Below are 15,556 nucleotides of genomic sequence, written 5' to 3'. Positions count from 1 at the left end.
GTGACCAAAATTCCTGAAACTTCTCTAAATTACTCTCAAACGGTTCTACATGAAGTTTCGGCAAATTTATTCTTGGTATGTCTGGTTCACTATTCGAAATAAGTGAAGAATTATTCTTCAACGCCAAATCTGCCTTATTTCTATCTGAATTCTGAAGATAATTCCTAACTTTCGATTTCGCGTAGATTATACGTTCTCTGTATTCCTGATTATTCTCGACTTCTGTTTCCAGATCAGATACTTCAGGAATTAAATTCTCAATTTCTAGATCTAATTTAAATATCTGATCTGCTTTTTCTTGTGGATTCATATCACATTCTTCTAATGATTTTGTATCTACAATATCCTGTTCCAATAGTTCACATATTCTGTTAATTACTTGTGTTGTTAAACTTCTTAAAGTTTTTTACGTTTCGATTTTGCTTTAACTAAAGCTTTCTTTGTATTCTCATCCATAATAATACATAATAATATAATTCTATACTTCTAAATTCTGTTAGAATTATTATACAGTTCACATGCATTCAAATCTTTAAAAACGAAACTTACCCCTTCTTCGACGTTCTTGGTACGCGAGTCATTCAATGCCTGCTTGCATCAATCCATCCCACTTCTGAAATGTTAGCTTTAATCTCCGTTATTAATCTTAGGACGGCTAGGGGTAAGTCGGGCTTTCACTTTTTATTAAATCGGGATAACTCTTGAATTTTATAAATGCTTTAATGTTACAATTATATACATATCATTACAGAACATTCTTAACATCAATCCTATTCTCTCGCTTCCCGATTAATATCGTGGGCCCCCTATCGGCGGCTTTTCTACAATGCCATCTATCGGCTGATTACAGATCTTACCAGATTTAAACTGATGATCTACAATCCGGAATCGAAGTCCCTACGAGTCCGGATTAAAGACTTTTGACTGTAGTTATTTATTACCTATAAATTGCAAGATATTTCTAATAGATCATTTCAGAGCTTTATTTCAATATTAACAATGATGAAATATGAAAATATATAAAATAATATATTCGAAACTAGATTACTTCCTTTAAATATCTTTGGAAGCAACATTTCACTTGATTTTTGGACTGTTTCTGCATCAAAGGTGTAGATTCATATTTCATCTCTGATAATAATGTCATTCAAGAATTACTTTCCTTGAGAAAGAAAGCATCTCTTGGGATGCTTGAATACATTGCTATTTTCAGGAGGGGGTTGTAATATCTTGTTATTTAACAAATAACTATATTAATTATTGAAGTGGCAATGCCATATTTGTATGATATAACTGTTGCTCAGCAACAGAAGAAATTGTTCAAAAATTGTTATTCTGAAGTTTGACCAGCTAGCAGATATACGGAAATTTTGCCACTTAAGAATTGTACACAAATTATCTATCTCCATAAACTAAAAATAAAATTTATGTTCTACTAAAAAGATTATTTGTTTTGTCAATCACTGCAAAATACATTGCAGAGCGGAAAGTCAGGAATAACTTAAGAAATGACGCATCACAAGCTCAAATGATTTTACAAAATTATTTGAATGGCTAAAAATGATGTATGAATTTGTTAAAAAACGTCTCCACTTGCTAAATAACAATTGATCAGCATCTTATTTTTTGAATGATCAATGTTTTGCTCACCCAAGTTAAAGATTATTAAATTTTTCACAAACAAGCATTTTTAACTGCACTTAAAAATTCATGATATTGTTGAATGATAACTCTTGCAACACTCTCAGACAGCAAGCATATCAAGAATATATCTGCTCGCTTATTTAGCATATCGAAAAATTAGGTGGGAGATACCTTGACTTTTATTGCGATTTGAGAAACACTCTGCTCTTCCATCCCATGTAAACATTACATAAAAGGAAAGCAAAAAATACTGACTGACAGCTTTTGTCAGTCAGTATTTTTGTTGCCTGGATATTTGTAGCATTTTTGAGGTAGTAAGTTCATATTCCCAGATCTAAAACCCTCAATGATTCTTGACAACATTTGCTATTTCAAGGAAAATTTTGATTTGATCATTGTACTTATATTCTTAGTTACTGACATTCTGGAGCTGTAAGAAAGATAAAATTTTCCTTTCTATCCACCTTCTTATTCAGAAGGTCAAACATGAATGGCTATCATACAAATATCAATCACGAATGGCATTTAAAAGCATTATTATATTTCATACATACTGTTGTGTTTTTTTTCTGACAACAGTTGTTACGTTATTTTCTTCCTTCACTTTCATACAGGGTTCGTAGATTTGGAGTGATTAACGACGACACTTGATGAAGTATTGAAACACACTTTATTTACCAATATTAATCAAGACAGCTCCAAAGTCACTTTCACAGTTGTCAAAGATCTACAATAAACATATTGGAACAATCAGCGACACAGCCTTCACCCTGTCAGGCAATAATGGTGGATACAGCTTCATTGCAAAGCACCAGAGTACAGCTCCTGACTCTGCTCGGTCATTCTCGGAACTCCACGTGCTCTTGAGACTCTCCATGCTACAACTCGCAATGCACTCGATGACACACAGAGCACAGTTCCCGACTCCTTGGTTCAATCATACCCGGAGTTTAACACACTCTCTTAACGAGGCACTAACTGCGATACACTAAAAGACTCTTTTGATGCACTCGACGATTCACTCGGCTGTCAACTCAATTGACTCCGACGGACTGACTAACTATCTCGTACTCGACGAGGCACTCCACTGTGGACCAACAGGGTTTATATAGCTTTCGGCTTGTGCTCGACAGCATTCTGGGCTAAACCGGTAAGAATTCGTTCCAGGAGGTTCTCCATCCGTCCATGTCATATCGCCAATTTTGTCGGAAAATGGGCGATTTCTCACCATATGTGGCAACCTTGCCTTCCTTGCTATTTTACAGCAACCATAAAACTGCTTTGCGAGGCAAGCTATCTTACCGTGCCTGTACATTTCGTAATACTATATTGTTGAATGTACTTTAATATCTACAAAATGCAAGATTTAATTTTAAAAAGAAACTTTCTACATAGATCACCTCTTTTATTTCCTCATTCGTAGCAGTAAACCACATAAAATAATATATTCTAAAATATATTATTTCCATTAAATATTTTGCAGAAAATGTAACAAGGAAATAAATTTACTGGTCACATAAAAGCAAACACAGAAAATAATAAGATATATATATATATAGCTTTATTTTCAATTTCATGATTTAAATATCTTTTTCATTTTGAGTTGCTTTTGCTTATTTTCTAGAGCCTTGACTGCTTTTTCAGATCCTGAAAATAAAAATAAAAACAAAAAACAATTAAAATTTGACAACTTTCACAAAAATGATTCAGCAACACACGTAATGGTGTAAAAAAATATACTGCAAAAATTCATTTATTTGGAATACTTTGAAGTAAAATGGGAACTATTTAAGTTGTTGAAAAATCAGCAACTCTAATAGAACAAAAAAACTAAACTGAGCAAAATAATCAGTTTTAAAGTAAACACTCAACGCATACCTAAACATATTTTACAGTTAATATTATTTCCAAAACGGAATACCACTAGTATGTTTATATATCCTAACAAAATTTCACACATTCAGTTTAAATACATTAATCTTTTAGCTATTAAAATTAATGAAATCCATACACTACTATTTGGTATAAATTTAGCACTCTTTTTTCAACTCTATGATTAATCTATTTTTATAAAAATATATAAAATGAAATTTTCATCAAAAATACAACTACATAAAGAAGTAGATTTATTTAGAATTTTTCGATGTCAAGAAAGAAGAAATCTACAAATAAATAGGGAGATAATACCATATATACTCCCCCTTTTAACGGGTGATTTGGGAATAAAGAACACATTCACCAAATCCTGGTCGTGATGAATTATTGTCCATCACTTGTAGAGTTTTTCTTTTCTTTTTCTTTTTTTGTTGAAGTTAGGAAACCAAAGTAGTCTGCAATACCCTCACCAGGATTTGAACACTGGACCTCTCGAATATGCATCAAGCATACTTCCAGTACCACAATGGCATGTGGAAAAGAGGGGGAAAATACCACATGAAGTTATTAGATACAAGGTTTAAAATTCATTACTTATAAAATAAATGGCAGTGAATATAACCCCCCCCCCACACACACAATATTTACTTTAAATTCTTTTATTTTACAAAACTATTTTTCACATGATATTATTTCAAACTTATCTAGTGTTAAGATGACATGACATCATTTTCATAGTGGATTAGTTTCCTCTTGAAGGCACTTCTAAAATTGGCTATTTGTTTGGTGATCAAATGACAGTCTATAAATAGAGAAGTGCCTCCCTGTTTTTAGTTCCCTCGAAACGATTTTATTAGTTTCTTTCCTTTTATTGCAAAACTGAAAATAACTTTCTGAAAACAATTCGTAAGATAAGTTTGTTACAAGTGCTACAATAATCAGCTGTGCCTATATCACATTTCTGAAAGAATTTATGAAATTATTTGTATTTTGATCACCTTCATAAAATTTTGAATTTTAATAATTTTTTTAATCAAAATAATAGGATTTTGATAAAATACTTGAAGAAAATTTAACATAGCTAATTGTATTAAATAATTATGATGAAAATTATTTAATTTATAGCTAGCATGGTTTGGCTTTTTAAATAAAAATAAGAAATATTTATTCAGAAGTAGCAATAAAAATATTATTACAAATCAGTTTGCAAGAAGGAACATCATATGGATTTTTGAAAATATGCAAATGAAAATCTGATCTTCATTTGAGTGACTGCTTCAAGTCAAGTTTATTAAATTACTTCAAATTATGTTGAAAAAAATGAAACTACTACTATAAAAATTAATTATCATGAATTAGATTGTTTTTATTTTACTTCATAGCTAAAATTTATAACATAGGCACTCAGCAAACATTAAAATGAAAAAGTAAGAATTAATTCAGACCAAAGTACCAGTCTCAAAATGAATCTAGATTAATGACACGTTAAAAAAATTACTTTTGCTTTATACATGATACATATTGACAGTAATAATGCATGTACAGTGCACAGTTCGTAATCCGAACGTCCATTATTCAGAATGATCTAAAATCTGGACCTCAAAGACACAAACTTTTTTTTTTGTATGCTTTACGCATGCGCGTTTAACGTATAACGGACGGTATAAATTAGGCTAAAATTATCTTTACTGATTGTAAGGCATTTGAGTTAATGTTGCAGATTGCGCTGTTCCATAATCTTCAAATTGGATCCGGCTTATTATTTTTTTCAGACTGTTAGAGCGATTTTATAAAAATTAAGCTTGAACTTTCGATTATGTCAAAAAGAGTTTTGAATTCTGGAGCTGCCAAAGGATCTGCAAAGAGAAAGCATGTTTCGATGTCCATCAAACAAAAAGTGGAACTGCTGCAAAAAATGGATAAAGGCATATCTGTCTCAAAATTATGCAAGGAGTATGAAGTTGGAAAGTCAACTGTATATAACATAAGCAAAAAGAAAAAGGAACTTTTTGAATTTTTTTGTGGATTCCGACACCCCACTTGCAATGAATAACAGAAAAAGGGTACGTTATGCTAAAAGTGATGCTCATGACAAAGTGATGATTGAATGGATCAGACAGTGTAGCAGCGATGGCGTGTCATTGATGGGTCCAATGCTAATGGCTCAAGCCAAAATATTTCATGAAGAAATGAACTTAAACATTGAGTGCACATATTCGATATGTTGGTTAACCAAATTTAAAAATCACCATGGTATAAATCAAAAATTTCAGGTGAAAAAGCTTCAGCTGATACTGAAGCTGCTGAACAATTTGCAGATGAATTCATTGAACTCATTACTAGTGAACAATTATCTCCAGAACAAATTTACAACACTGATGAAACTGGTCTTTTCTGGCAATTTGTACTGCGAAATACCTTGGCAAACTCTACTGAAAAGGCTCCAACTGGTGTCAAAGATACCAAAGCGAGACTAACAATGTTAGCGTGCACAAATGCTGCAGGAATGCACAAGTGTAAACTTTTCATAATCGGAAAACATATACGACCTCGAGTATTTAAAGGAGTAACGATTTCCCCGTTATATACGGAGGGGGAAATACTCATAAGATTAGTCATCAACCTTGCACTCGCTGAATTTGCCCAAACTTGACATAGCTATACAGAACTTTAAAATTATGCCATTAAAAGTTAAAATCTTTTCAAATAACTAAAGCATAATATTAAAAAATAACCAAGAAAATTGAACCTAATAAAAGAATAAGAGTTGTAATATTAAAACTCTGTTCTTTGTTGGAAGCATCACAATGGAGCTCTTTGATGAGCATTTTATCCATGGGGGGGAGGAACAGAGTAGCTGTTCAAGAAGGTACTCGGGAATCATTCCCTGTACTTCTTTTTAATAGCTGTTTCATTTCTGCCTGCAGTCCCATAGATAAAATGCATGTTGGTGAACTCTGCATTTCTGTGACCATGGAAATTTTTGTTTGAAACGTGTATCAGAAATAATGATTTCTTGCAGCTTACGCTTTATCTAATGCTCAGCCATTTGAAATTCACATCCAAAATAATAATTTGTATGAGCTGATGTTTTATCTAATACACATCAGCCTCCTTTACCATGTGCCATTTCTATACACACATTTCTATTATTAAATAATGAAGAATGTATGCACAGTGGAAAATTGGTGGTACCTACAGCCATCAAGTTTTAAATACTCATAATTATTCACAAAGCATAAATTTCATATTTTGTATGAATTCAATAAATTTTTGATTAACAAATCCATCAATTTATAAGTGAGCAGTGACAACAGTGTTCAAAATAAAATATTTTGTCTCCAATGTGCCAAACTATTACCGTTTGGAAAAACGTATGACATTTTTCAATTTTAATCGATAAGTACAGCTATTCAGTGTAACGCATTGGACACTCTGAATAAATAACAGAATAGCATATTTCATTATTTTTTAATATGTAACTGTACTTAAGAAACATCAAAATGCAGTTAAGGAAAATCTGGTTTACCTAATTTTACAATAATACATATGAAAGAATTTTATGAATGTTAATGCCAAGTACTTTTCCCTTGAAAAGAAATTTTATGGAAAAAATAATTCTGAAAAAATTTAAATTATGATAAACCATCATTTATTCATCATAGATGCTATTATACTTTTATATTTTGAATACTTCTACACTACTTTATACTATAATCTTATACTTTCAATAATAAATACAGTCAAAAGTCATTAATTCGGACACCCATAATCCGGAATGATCTATAATCTGGACCAAAGCTACAAACTTTATGCGCATGCGCCGCCTTGACGCATGCGCGTAAGAGCTTTACGGCTGCAAATATGCATGTGCGCATGCACAAAATACGTTTACGAATGTGCGTTTAATGTATAACGGATGGTATAAGCTAAGCTAAAATTACCTAATTCAGTTAATGCTGCAGATTGCGTTGTTCCTTAATCTTCGAATTGGATTCGGCTTATTATTTTTTGCAGACTGTTAGAGCAATTTTATAAGCTTGAACTTTCGATTATGCCAAAAAGAATTTCTGATATATATTTACTAATATGTAAAGGATCTACAAAGCGAAAGTATGTTTCGAAGTCTATTAAAAAAAAAGTGGAATTGCTGCAAAAAATGGATAAAGGCATATCCTTTGTTTATCTAAACTTTGTTTATCTTTAATGCCGCGGCGCACAATGAATTGGAAGTTGATCTGTCAGCACTATCCTTATCTTCAGGGCAGATGTTTTTATTTTATTTGGCTTATAATTCCTTACTAAATGTAGTATTTCATCTTGATGTACTCCGTCTTTGATATGATTTAAATCAAATTCCTCGTCATTATAATTCGCTTCCGATAGTGAAGAAAGTGACACAGAGGTTATTGAAAACGAAAAAATTTCGATTGATAAATTAGTCGGTATTCTCAACACAGTAATTATAGGACTTGAACAGCGGAACTTTGTAACTTAACAAGAAATTACGTCTGTTTATAGAATTAAAGAGAATGCATTATCACATAAAAAACGAAGCAACTTAAATAACTTACACTGAAAGAAATGTTTAATAAAGTAAACAAATAAATATTAAGCTTTTTTTTTTTTGTAAATTTTGATACCCTTTAGATCATAATTGTTCTTTATTTCATAAATTACAGTTTCATATTTTTAATTTTATAATTTCTGCATGCCATCTTATCAGATTTAAACTGATGATCTATAATCCGGAATCGCCGAAGTCCCGACGAGTTCGGATTAGCGACTTTTGACTGTAATTTTTTGGAAAAGTACAATATGTTCAAACAAAATTAACAAAAAACTTTTTATTATTATACACCATTTTTAATTCACCTGTGAATATTTTTCATAAATACTATTAAAGGACAGTTTAACTACTAACTGAAAGATATGGATTTGGGATGTAGACTTCTCATTTGAAGCATTGTTATGTTAATTCTTGATATTAGGAATCAAATAAAGGAATCTGATTAATATGTACATTATTTAAAAAGTTTATTTCCAAATAATGTTCACTAGCTGTTGATTATGCAGGATATGAGCAAAATCAGGGTACCCAAGGTTGTTCATGGCTCTTGTCAGATAAAATGTTTTAAATTTATAGAAAACTCTTATTCTAAAGACAATGATACACAACAAACTGTTAGGTTACACTAACTGATAAAGGCAGAGCATATGATGGTCATCTGTCTAAAGAAAGATGCCTTTATGGAGGACTTCTTAAGGAAAAATATACATATGCTCACATTTATTTATATATATCTATAAATATCATAAGTAACTCTTAAAATTCTTTGGTTAAAAATTTTTTTCTTTGGAATATGGCTTAAGTTTGATGAGCCTCTACAACTAGGCATATTACCCTTATTTACCTCTTCAGATAATGTTAGTACCAATTTTGCACAAAAACATAATAAATGTACAGCAACCTCTGATGTCAGATTTTGTCATATAAATGGCTGTCAAGAATTTTACAGAAAGGTATCATTCAACCAAAGTTTAGTTTAAACAAGCTGTAATAGCACTGCATGGAAAAACCAAACAATGTCACATTTCCAAAGCATCCTGGGAAGAAGGGAGAAGCAAAGTTCTTTGGACAGATTTTTAATAAAGGTCAGATTTGGTGATACTGAACCAGATCCAAGTAAGGACCTGATAGAAGAAAAGATATAAATAAATTTTTATTTATGCACATATATAAATAACATATATCAAGAATATGCACATATATCAAGAATTAACATAATAGTGCTTCAAATGAGAAGTCTACAACTCAAACATATATATTTTTATATATGTAAAATATAAAAAATACGATGGCTTTGCTCTGGGGGGGGGGACATGTAAAATATAAAAAATAGGATGTTTTCCTCTGCATGAACAGGCAACCTATAATTAACTTTCTGTAATTTCAGGATCTTCCCCCTAGACCAGTACATTCGAGAACACTCTGGTATGTTATATAAGTATAAATACTTCTGTGTGCCATTTTTCGTCACACTGCTTTCTTTTACCGCTACTACAAGACACTGCTGCTGCTCATCCCATCTTTTTCTTTTCTTTGTTAGAACGGTTATGATGTAGAAAGTTTAAATTTAATTTCACTTAGTTTAAATCACTACGAATATGTAACTTTCACCTAAAGGCAAAATGAGCTGCTGTGAGAATTGAATAGAGATGTGGAATTTAAACAGCGAAATCCTTCTTTGTCGTCATTTTGCAGCCTTCTACTCAGCCATAACAATGCCCAGACCATGATGTAATTATATTGTCAAGCTTTGTCATTCCTGTGCCTGCCAAAATATTACACACATATATATATATTACATTATATAGATTTATGTAAAATATATATTTTACTCACTGAATTTGTATTTTAGTATAAAACCATGTTATAAATTTAGCTATAGAGTTTTTTTATAAAAACAAACTGATTATTTTCCCTTTATTTCTCACTGGAAAAGTACATTCAGTATATGTCTAGTTTGGTATCCAAACGCCCAGTTTCCAAAGATCTGGAATGTATCAATGATGTATACTGAAATATCACTGCATATTTAAAATAGCAAGGAGAAAATGTTGACAAACATTAGCACAGAAAATGTTTCTATGCTTTGATTGCATTATTTGTGTAAAGAATAAGACAGCTACCTGTCGTTTTACTCCTAGAAGTCATAAAAGTTGAAATATGGCAGCATGTACTTCAGTGACTAGCGTTAAATCAAACATTAACACTCCAGAATCCGTGTCTTTAGAGAGCATTTATTATTAGTTAGTTATTGCGGAGTTATTGCAGAATGCGCAATTAAATACTGAAGCGAAGAATGCTATCGAACATGTCATTAAGATCTTCAAGAAGTTTTCTTCTGCCTGCCTTCTGACATGGGTTAAACCAGTTTGACACAACATAGAACCGATAACGGTGATCATCCACCAATTAAGCAACATCCAAGACATCTACCAATTACTAAACGGGAAGAGGTACGAACACTTTTAAAGGACATGCAAGAAAGCGATGTCATTGAGCCTTCAGCAAGTCCATGGGCATCTATCATTGTCGAGAAGAAAGATGGTTCGACTAGATTTTGTGTTGACTGTCGCCAGTTAAATGAGGTTATGAAAAAAGACAACTACCCTCTTCCTAAAATTGATGACATTTTGGACACTATTTTGGGAAGCAAGTGGTTTTCAATGCTTGATCTAAAGAGTGGATATTGGGAAGTAGAGATACATCCTGATAACCGAGAAAAGACAGCATTTACTACAGGACAAGGACTTTGGCAGTTCAAGGCAATGCCCTTGGACTGTGTAATATGACAGCAACATTCGAACACCTCATGGAGACTCTTTTGAAAGGTCTTTTCTATGAAGCCTGTCTGATATGCCTGAAAGACATCATCATCAAAAAAGAATTTTGAAGAACATCTAGAAAATCTTAGAAAAGTACTTCAGAAATTAAAGGAAGCCAAAAAAACGTTGAGTCCCGCTAAATGCAAATTATTTACACAGGAAGTGAATTACCTCAGACATGTCATGTCTGCTGATGGTGCACATGGATCCTGAAATGGTGTCAGATATTAAAGAATGGAAATGTCCTGAAAACGTCCATCAGCTGAGAAACATCCTAGGGCTTTGCTCCTATTATATTATAGGAGATTTGTGAAGGACTTTTCTTCCATTGTAAGACCTCTTCACAAGCTGACAGACAGCAAGCAAAAGTTCTTGTGGACGAAAGAAAGTGAGGATGCACTTAAGAACCTCAAGGAAGCTTTAACATCTGCTCCAATCCTGATGTGTCCTCAACTCCACAGACCATTTATTCTTGACACGGAGGCGAGTAATGGTGCTGTTTTGGACCAAGAAATAAATGGCCAAGAATGTGTAGTGGCTTACTGGAGAGGAATTACTGTGTCATCAGGAAAGAATTGCTCACCATAGTCAAAGGCATAGAACATTTCCATTATTATCTATAAGGCAAAAAATTCCTGCTCCCCACGGATCATGCATCATTGGCTTGGCTTTTAAATTTCAAGAATCCTGAGGGTCAAATAGACAGGTGGATCCAGAAATTCCAGGAATATGACATCACTATCCGTCATCTGAAGGGATCATCAAACGGAAACACCGAAGCCTTGTTCAGGAGACCTTGCCCAGAAAGCTGCCGATATTGTACCAAGGTCGAAGCGAAATACGAGCTGCTGAGTCTGGTTGCACGACAAATTACAACATCAACATCGGCTGATTGAGACCCATGGAGTGACAAAGAAGTCAGGAAAGACCAGCTGGAAGACAGTGACATTAAAGCCATAATTAAATTAATGGAGTCTTCAAACAGAAAACCTACCTGGCAGGACATTTCTATCTATAGTCCTACGACAACAAAATTGGGCTCTCTAGGACTCGCTCCACATTCAAGATGGTATGTTATACTGGAAATTCGAATCAGGTGATGGTAGGGTGTTCTGGTGGCAGCTAATAATTCCAAGATCCCGGATGTCCTTACAGAACTACATAACAGCTCCACAGGAGGCCACTTTGGAATAATGAAGACCTTACAGAGAGTTCGAGAATGCTTCTATTGGAGTAATGCAAAGGATGACATGCAAAAGTGGTGCCGATCTTGCGATGTCTGTGTGGATCGGAAAGGACCGAGGGAACGCAGACAAGGAAAGCTGCAATATTACAATGTAGGAACACCCTTCTTCACTTTGGAATAATGAAGACCTTACAGAAAGTTCGAGAATGCTTCTATTGGAGTAATGCAAAGGATGACAATGCAAAAGTGGTGCCAATCTTGCAATGTCTGTGTGGATCGGAAAGGACCGAGGGAACACAGCCAAGGAAAGCTGCAATGTTACAATGTAGGAGCACCCTTCTAGCGTATCGCCTTTGACATCTTGGGATCTCTGCCACGAACCGCTAATGGCAAGAAATACATCCTCATTATCGATTACTTGACCAAGTGGCCTGAAGCATATCCTATTCCTGATCAAGAGGCTTACACAGTAGCAGAGGTAATGATACAGCACTGGATTTCCAGGTTTGGAGTGCCTCTTTAAATACATTCAGACCAGGGAAGGAATTTTACCTCAGCTGTAACCAAATAAGTTTCTGCAAGCTACTCGGCATTGACAAAACCCAAACGACACCTTAACATCCCCAGTCAGATGGCATAGTAGAGAGGTTTCATTGAACTATCCTTAATAACCGCTCATTAGTGGTTTCCAGAAACCAACAAGACTGGGTTAAGAGGTTACCACTGTTTTTACTGGCTTACCGCAGTGCTGTCCATGAGACTACCGGCTAGTTTCCATCCCAGATGTCTTCATTCGTGAACTTCGTCTGCCTCGTGATCTTTTGTTTGGTCACCTTCCGGATACACGTTCATCGGTAGAGGAATACATTCAAGATCTCCAGGTCCAGTTTGAAGTGATGCACAACTTTCCACGAGAGCGAGTCAACTTAGCAACAGAGAAGACGAAGACAAGATACGACACCAGAGCTACTGGACATTGATTCAACAAAGAAGACAAGGTGTGGTTGTGGAATCCGACTCGATGGAAAGGACTCTAAAACTACAGTCACCTTGGGATGGTCCATAAACAGTCCTATACAGGCTTAATGACGTTGTGATTCGGATCTGTAAATCATCAAACTCTAAGCCTAAAGTTGTTCATTACAACATGTTAGCTCTTTACTATGGCCATAGTATGTAGTGTATATAATGCAAATAGCATAAGACCATGGTCCTTTTTGTTCCTAACTTTGTACGTGATTTGTTTTAAGTTACGTATTGCAATTACTATTTATGTTGCTTGTTATTATAATGTAATGCATTTTTGTCTTAGTTGTAGGTTTGGCTTCCTGTCCAGAGATTATACTGCTTGGGACGTGCCGTCCTTGGCAAGGGGCAGTGTTATGGATTTTGTATTTTTAGCTATTCTTGGTAGAATTTATAATTAAAATTGTTTTATATTCCTGTACATTGCAGCACGAGAAATTTATTTGAAGAGAAAGCTACACCAAAAAAATTTAAATACAGGAGCACGTGCATTTTACATTTTAATAAATAGATATCTCGTAATTGCACTCTTTTCCTATCCAGAAAAATTGAGAAACTACCAGAATGTTTTCGTGCAGGATTAAAAAGATTATGAAAGCTGGAGGAAAACGTCTTAATTCAGTTGTTTACTTAGTTCTTGTTGTTGATTGCAGCAATTTTGGGCTGAGATCAGATTAGCTTTCTCTGTTTTGAATTGAGTTCTATTTATATTTTAGTAGTTCAAAATATAACTACTGTGAGATATTGTGTAATTGTACAAATATCTCTGAAGAAATTTTAGCATTTTGCTTTATTTATTGTGATAAGAATAAATTTTATTCACTTTTCATCGGACTTGTGCATTCAATTTATTATGAACCCTACGCACGCAACAATATGTATTATGAAAGCAGGCAAATTTTAATTTGGGATAACTTATCAAACTGTACAATCAGATTTCTAATTTAAGAGTCTTAAATTGCATTCTATAGTAAACACAAAAATTATTTAAAGCTTTTTCTATTTTTGGAAATAAAAAAACATTTCTCTCTATAGTTTCCATTTATTTTAAATATGCCATTATAGTTTATATAAATTGTAATACATAGAGTGATTTCACTGGAGAGTGATTCATTCTTTGCTCAAAACATTTTACATATCAGCTAAGCTCTGGACAAAGATACAGACTTAGGAAAAGAGAAGAGTGCTTTGTGTAGTAACATCTTAAAGATTTATACATTTATATAGAAACTTATAGTTTCACTTATCCTGAATGAAAACATATTATTTAATTAGAGATAAACATATTTTTATTAAATGATTAAACTTATTTTATAAGTAAATAAAGAGATGTTATTAAGAGATAAATGAAAACAACAAACTGACCTTACCATGACTTCACTTCTAGGATGGTCTTATTGTTAATGCCTTTAATTGGCTACAAAATGCATATTGATTTTTTTCATTTAATTCTTTATTTATTGTTAATACCTTTAATGACATACAAAACATAATTTGATTTTTTATTAAGTTATTGATTAATTTACTAACTACTATTACTTAAAATAATAAGGCATTGTAGCAAATAGTTTATCCAAAAGATGGCAGTATCTGCCAAGCTCCTTTGGTAATTGTCAATGCGCATGCACAACATGAGTGTAGGAAAAAGTACCTTATTAGAGGAGCTTTCGTTAAGAATGTTGCTGCGTGCTTTTGCTGTGTAAATAAAAGTATATTTTTGTAACATAGATGTACTTTACTCTCTAATGCAAAGCACTAGGTTAGTGCACGAATCTTGACTGATGCAGAATCCATTTTCAAACCGTGGATCACCATAATAAAAAGTTGCGTCCGTCCAGCAGGATGCATTAGTTAGGTAAAGGACACTTTTGATGGTTTAACAGCAGAAATGGAAGCCTTGAAAGTAAGAAGAATACCACTGCGTGCAGCCTTCACGAAAGCATATAATAGCTTGCATGAACATTTGAATGAGTCAGAATTGAACAGTGACGTTCTGTTATCATCCTCGGAAATTCTGGATGATAAAGGAATTCGACTACAGCAACTGGATGAAGAAATATTGTATCTCCTATCGAAATTGAAAGAAGTCTTGCAAGAAGAAAATACTAAAGAATTTGAGTCCTATGAGACTTACAAGAAGAAGTTAATAGCAGCCAGAATGAAAGTGAAGCAAGTCACTGTGAAAATGGAGAAAATTCTGCTGACTCAAACATCTGTACACGAAAAAAGAACATTCATGAGGAAAATTGATTGAAATTCATGAGGAGACCATGCACTATTTTGAGGAAAATTTGAGTTTGGATTCAGATGGGAGATATGAAACTGCATTGTTTTGGGTACTAGACCCCTCTCGATTGTCTAGAGAAAAACGCCTGACTAAAACACGAAGGAAATTACTAGATTCGAACCAAATTAAAGTTTACTTATTTGATA

General features: G+C 33.4%; 1 protein-coding gene across 5 annotated transcripts in view; it reads right to left on the bottom strand.

The window, feature by feature from the left end:
- Positions 1-3,183: 3,183 nt before the first annotated feature.
- LOC118191564 (ATP-dependent RNA helicase DDX24) overlaps positions 3,184-15,556 on the bottom strand; it is a 133,488-nt gene continuing 121,115 nt past the window's right edge. For all 5 annotated transcript variants that reach the window (XM_085820539.1, XM_085820542.1, XM_085820543.1 and 2 more), the window contains one exon: positions 3,184-3,291. In XM_085820539.1, coding sequence (XP_085676665.1) covers positions 3,218-3,291 — 74 coding nt within the window. In that variant the 3' untranslated portion in view covers positions 3,184-3,217. The remainder of the gene's footprint in view (positions 3,292-15,556) is intronic.

Source organism: Stegodyphus dumicola, chromosome 7 (assembly GCF_044657685.1).
Source record: "Stegodyphus dumicola isolate Sdum_Otavi_A_Nest chromosome 7, ASM4465768v1".
Lineage (NCBI taxonomy): Eukaryota > Metazoa > Arthropoda > Arachnida > Araneae > Eresidae > Stegodyphus > Stegodyphus dumicola.
The sequence above is the reverse complement of the archived record's forward strand: the minus strand, read 5'-3'. Positions and strand labels throughout refer to the sequence as shown.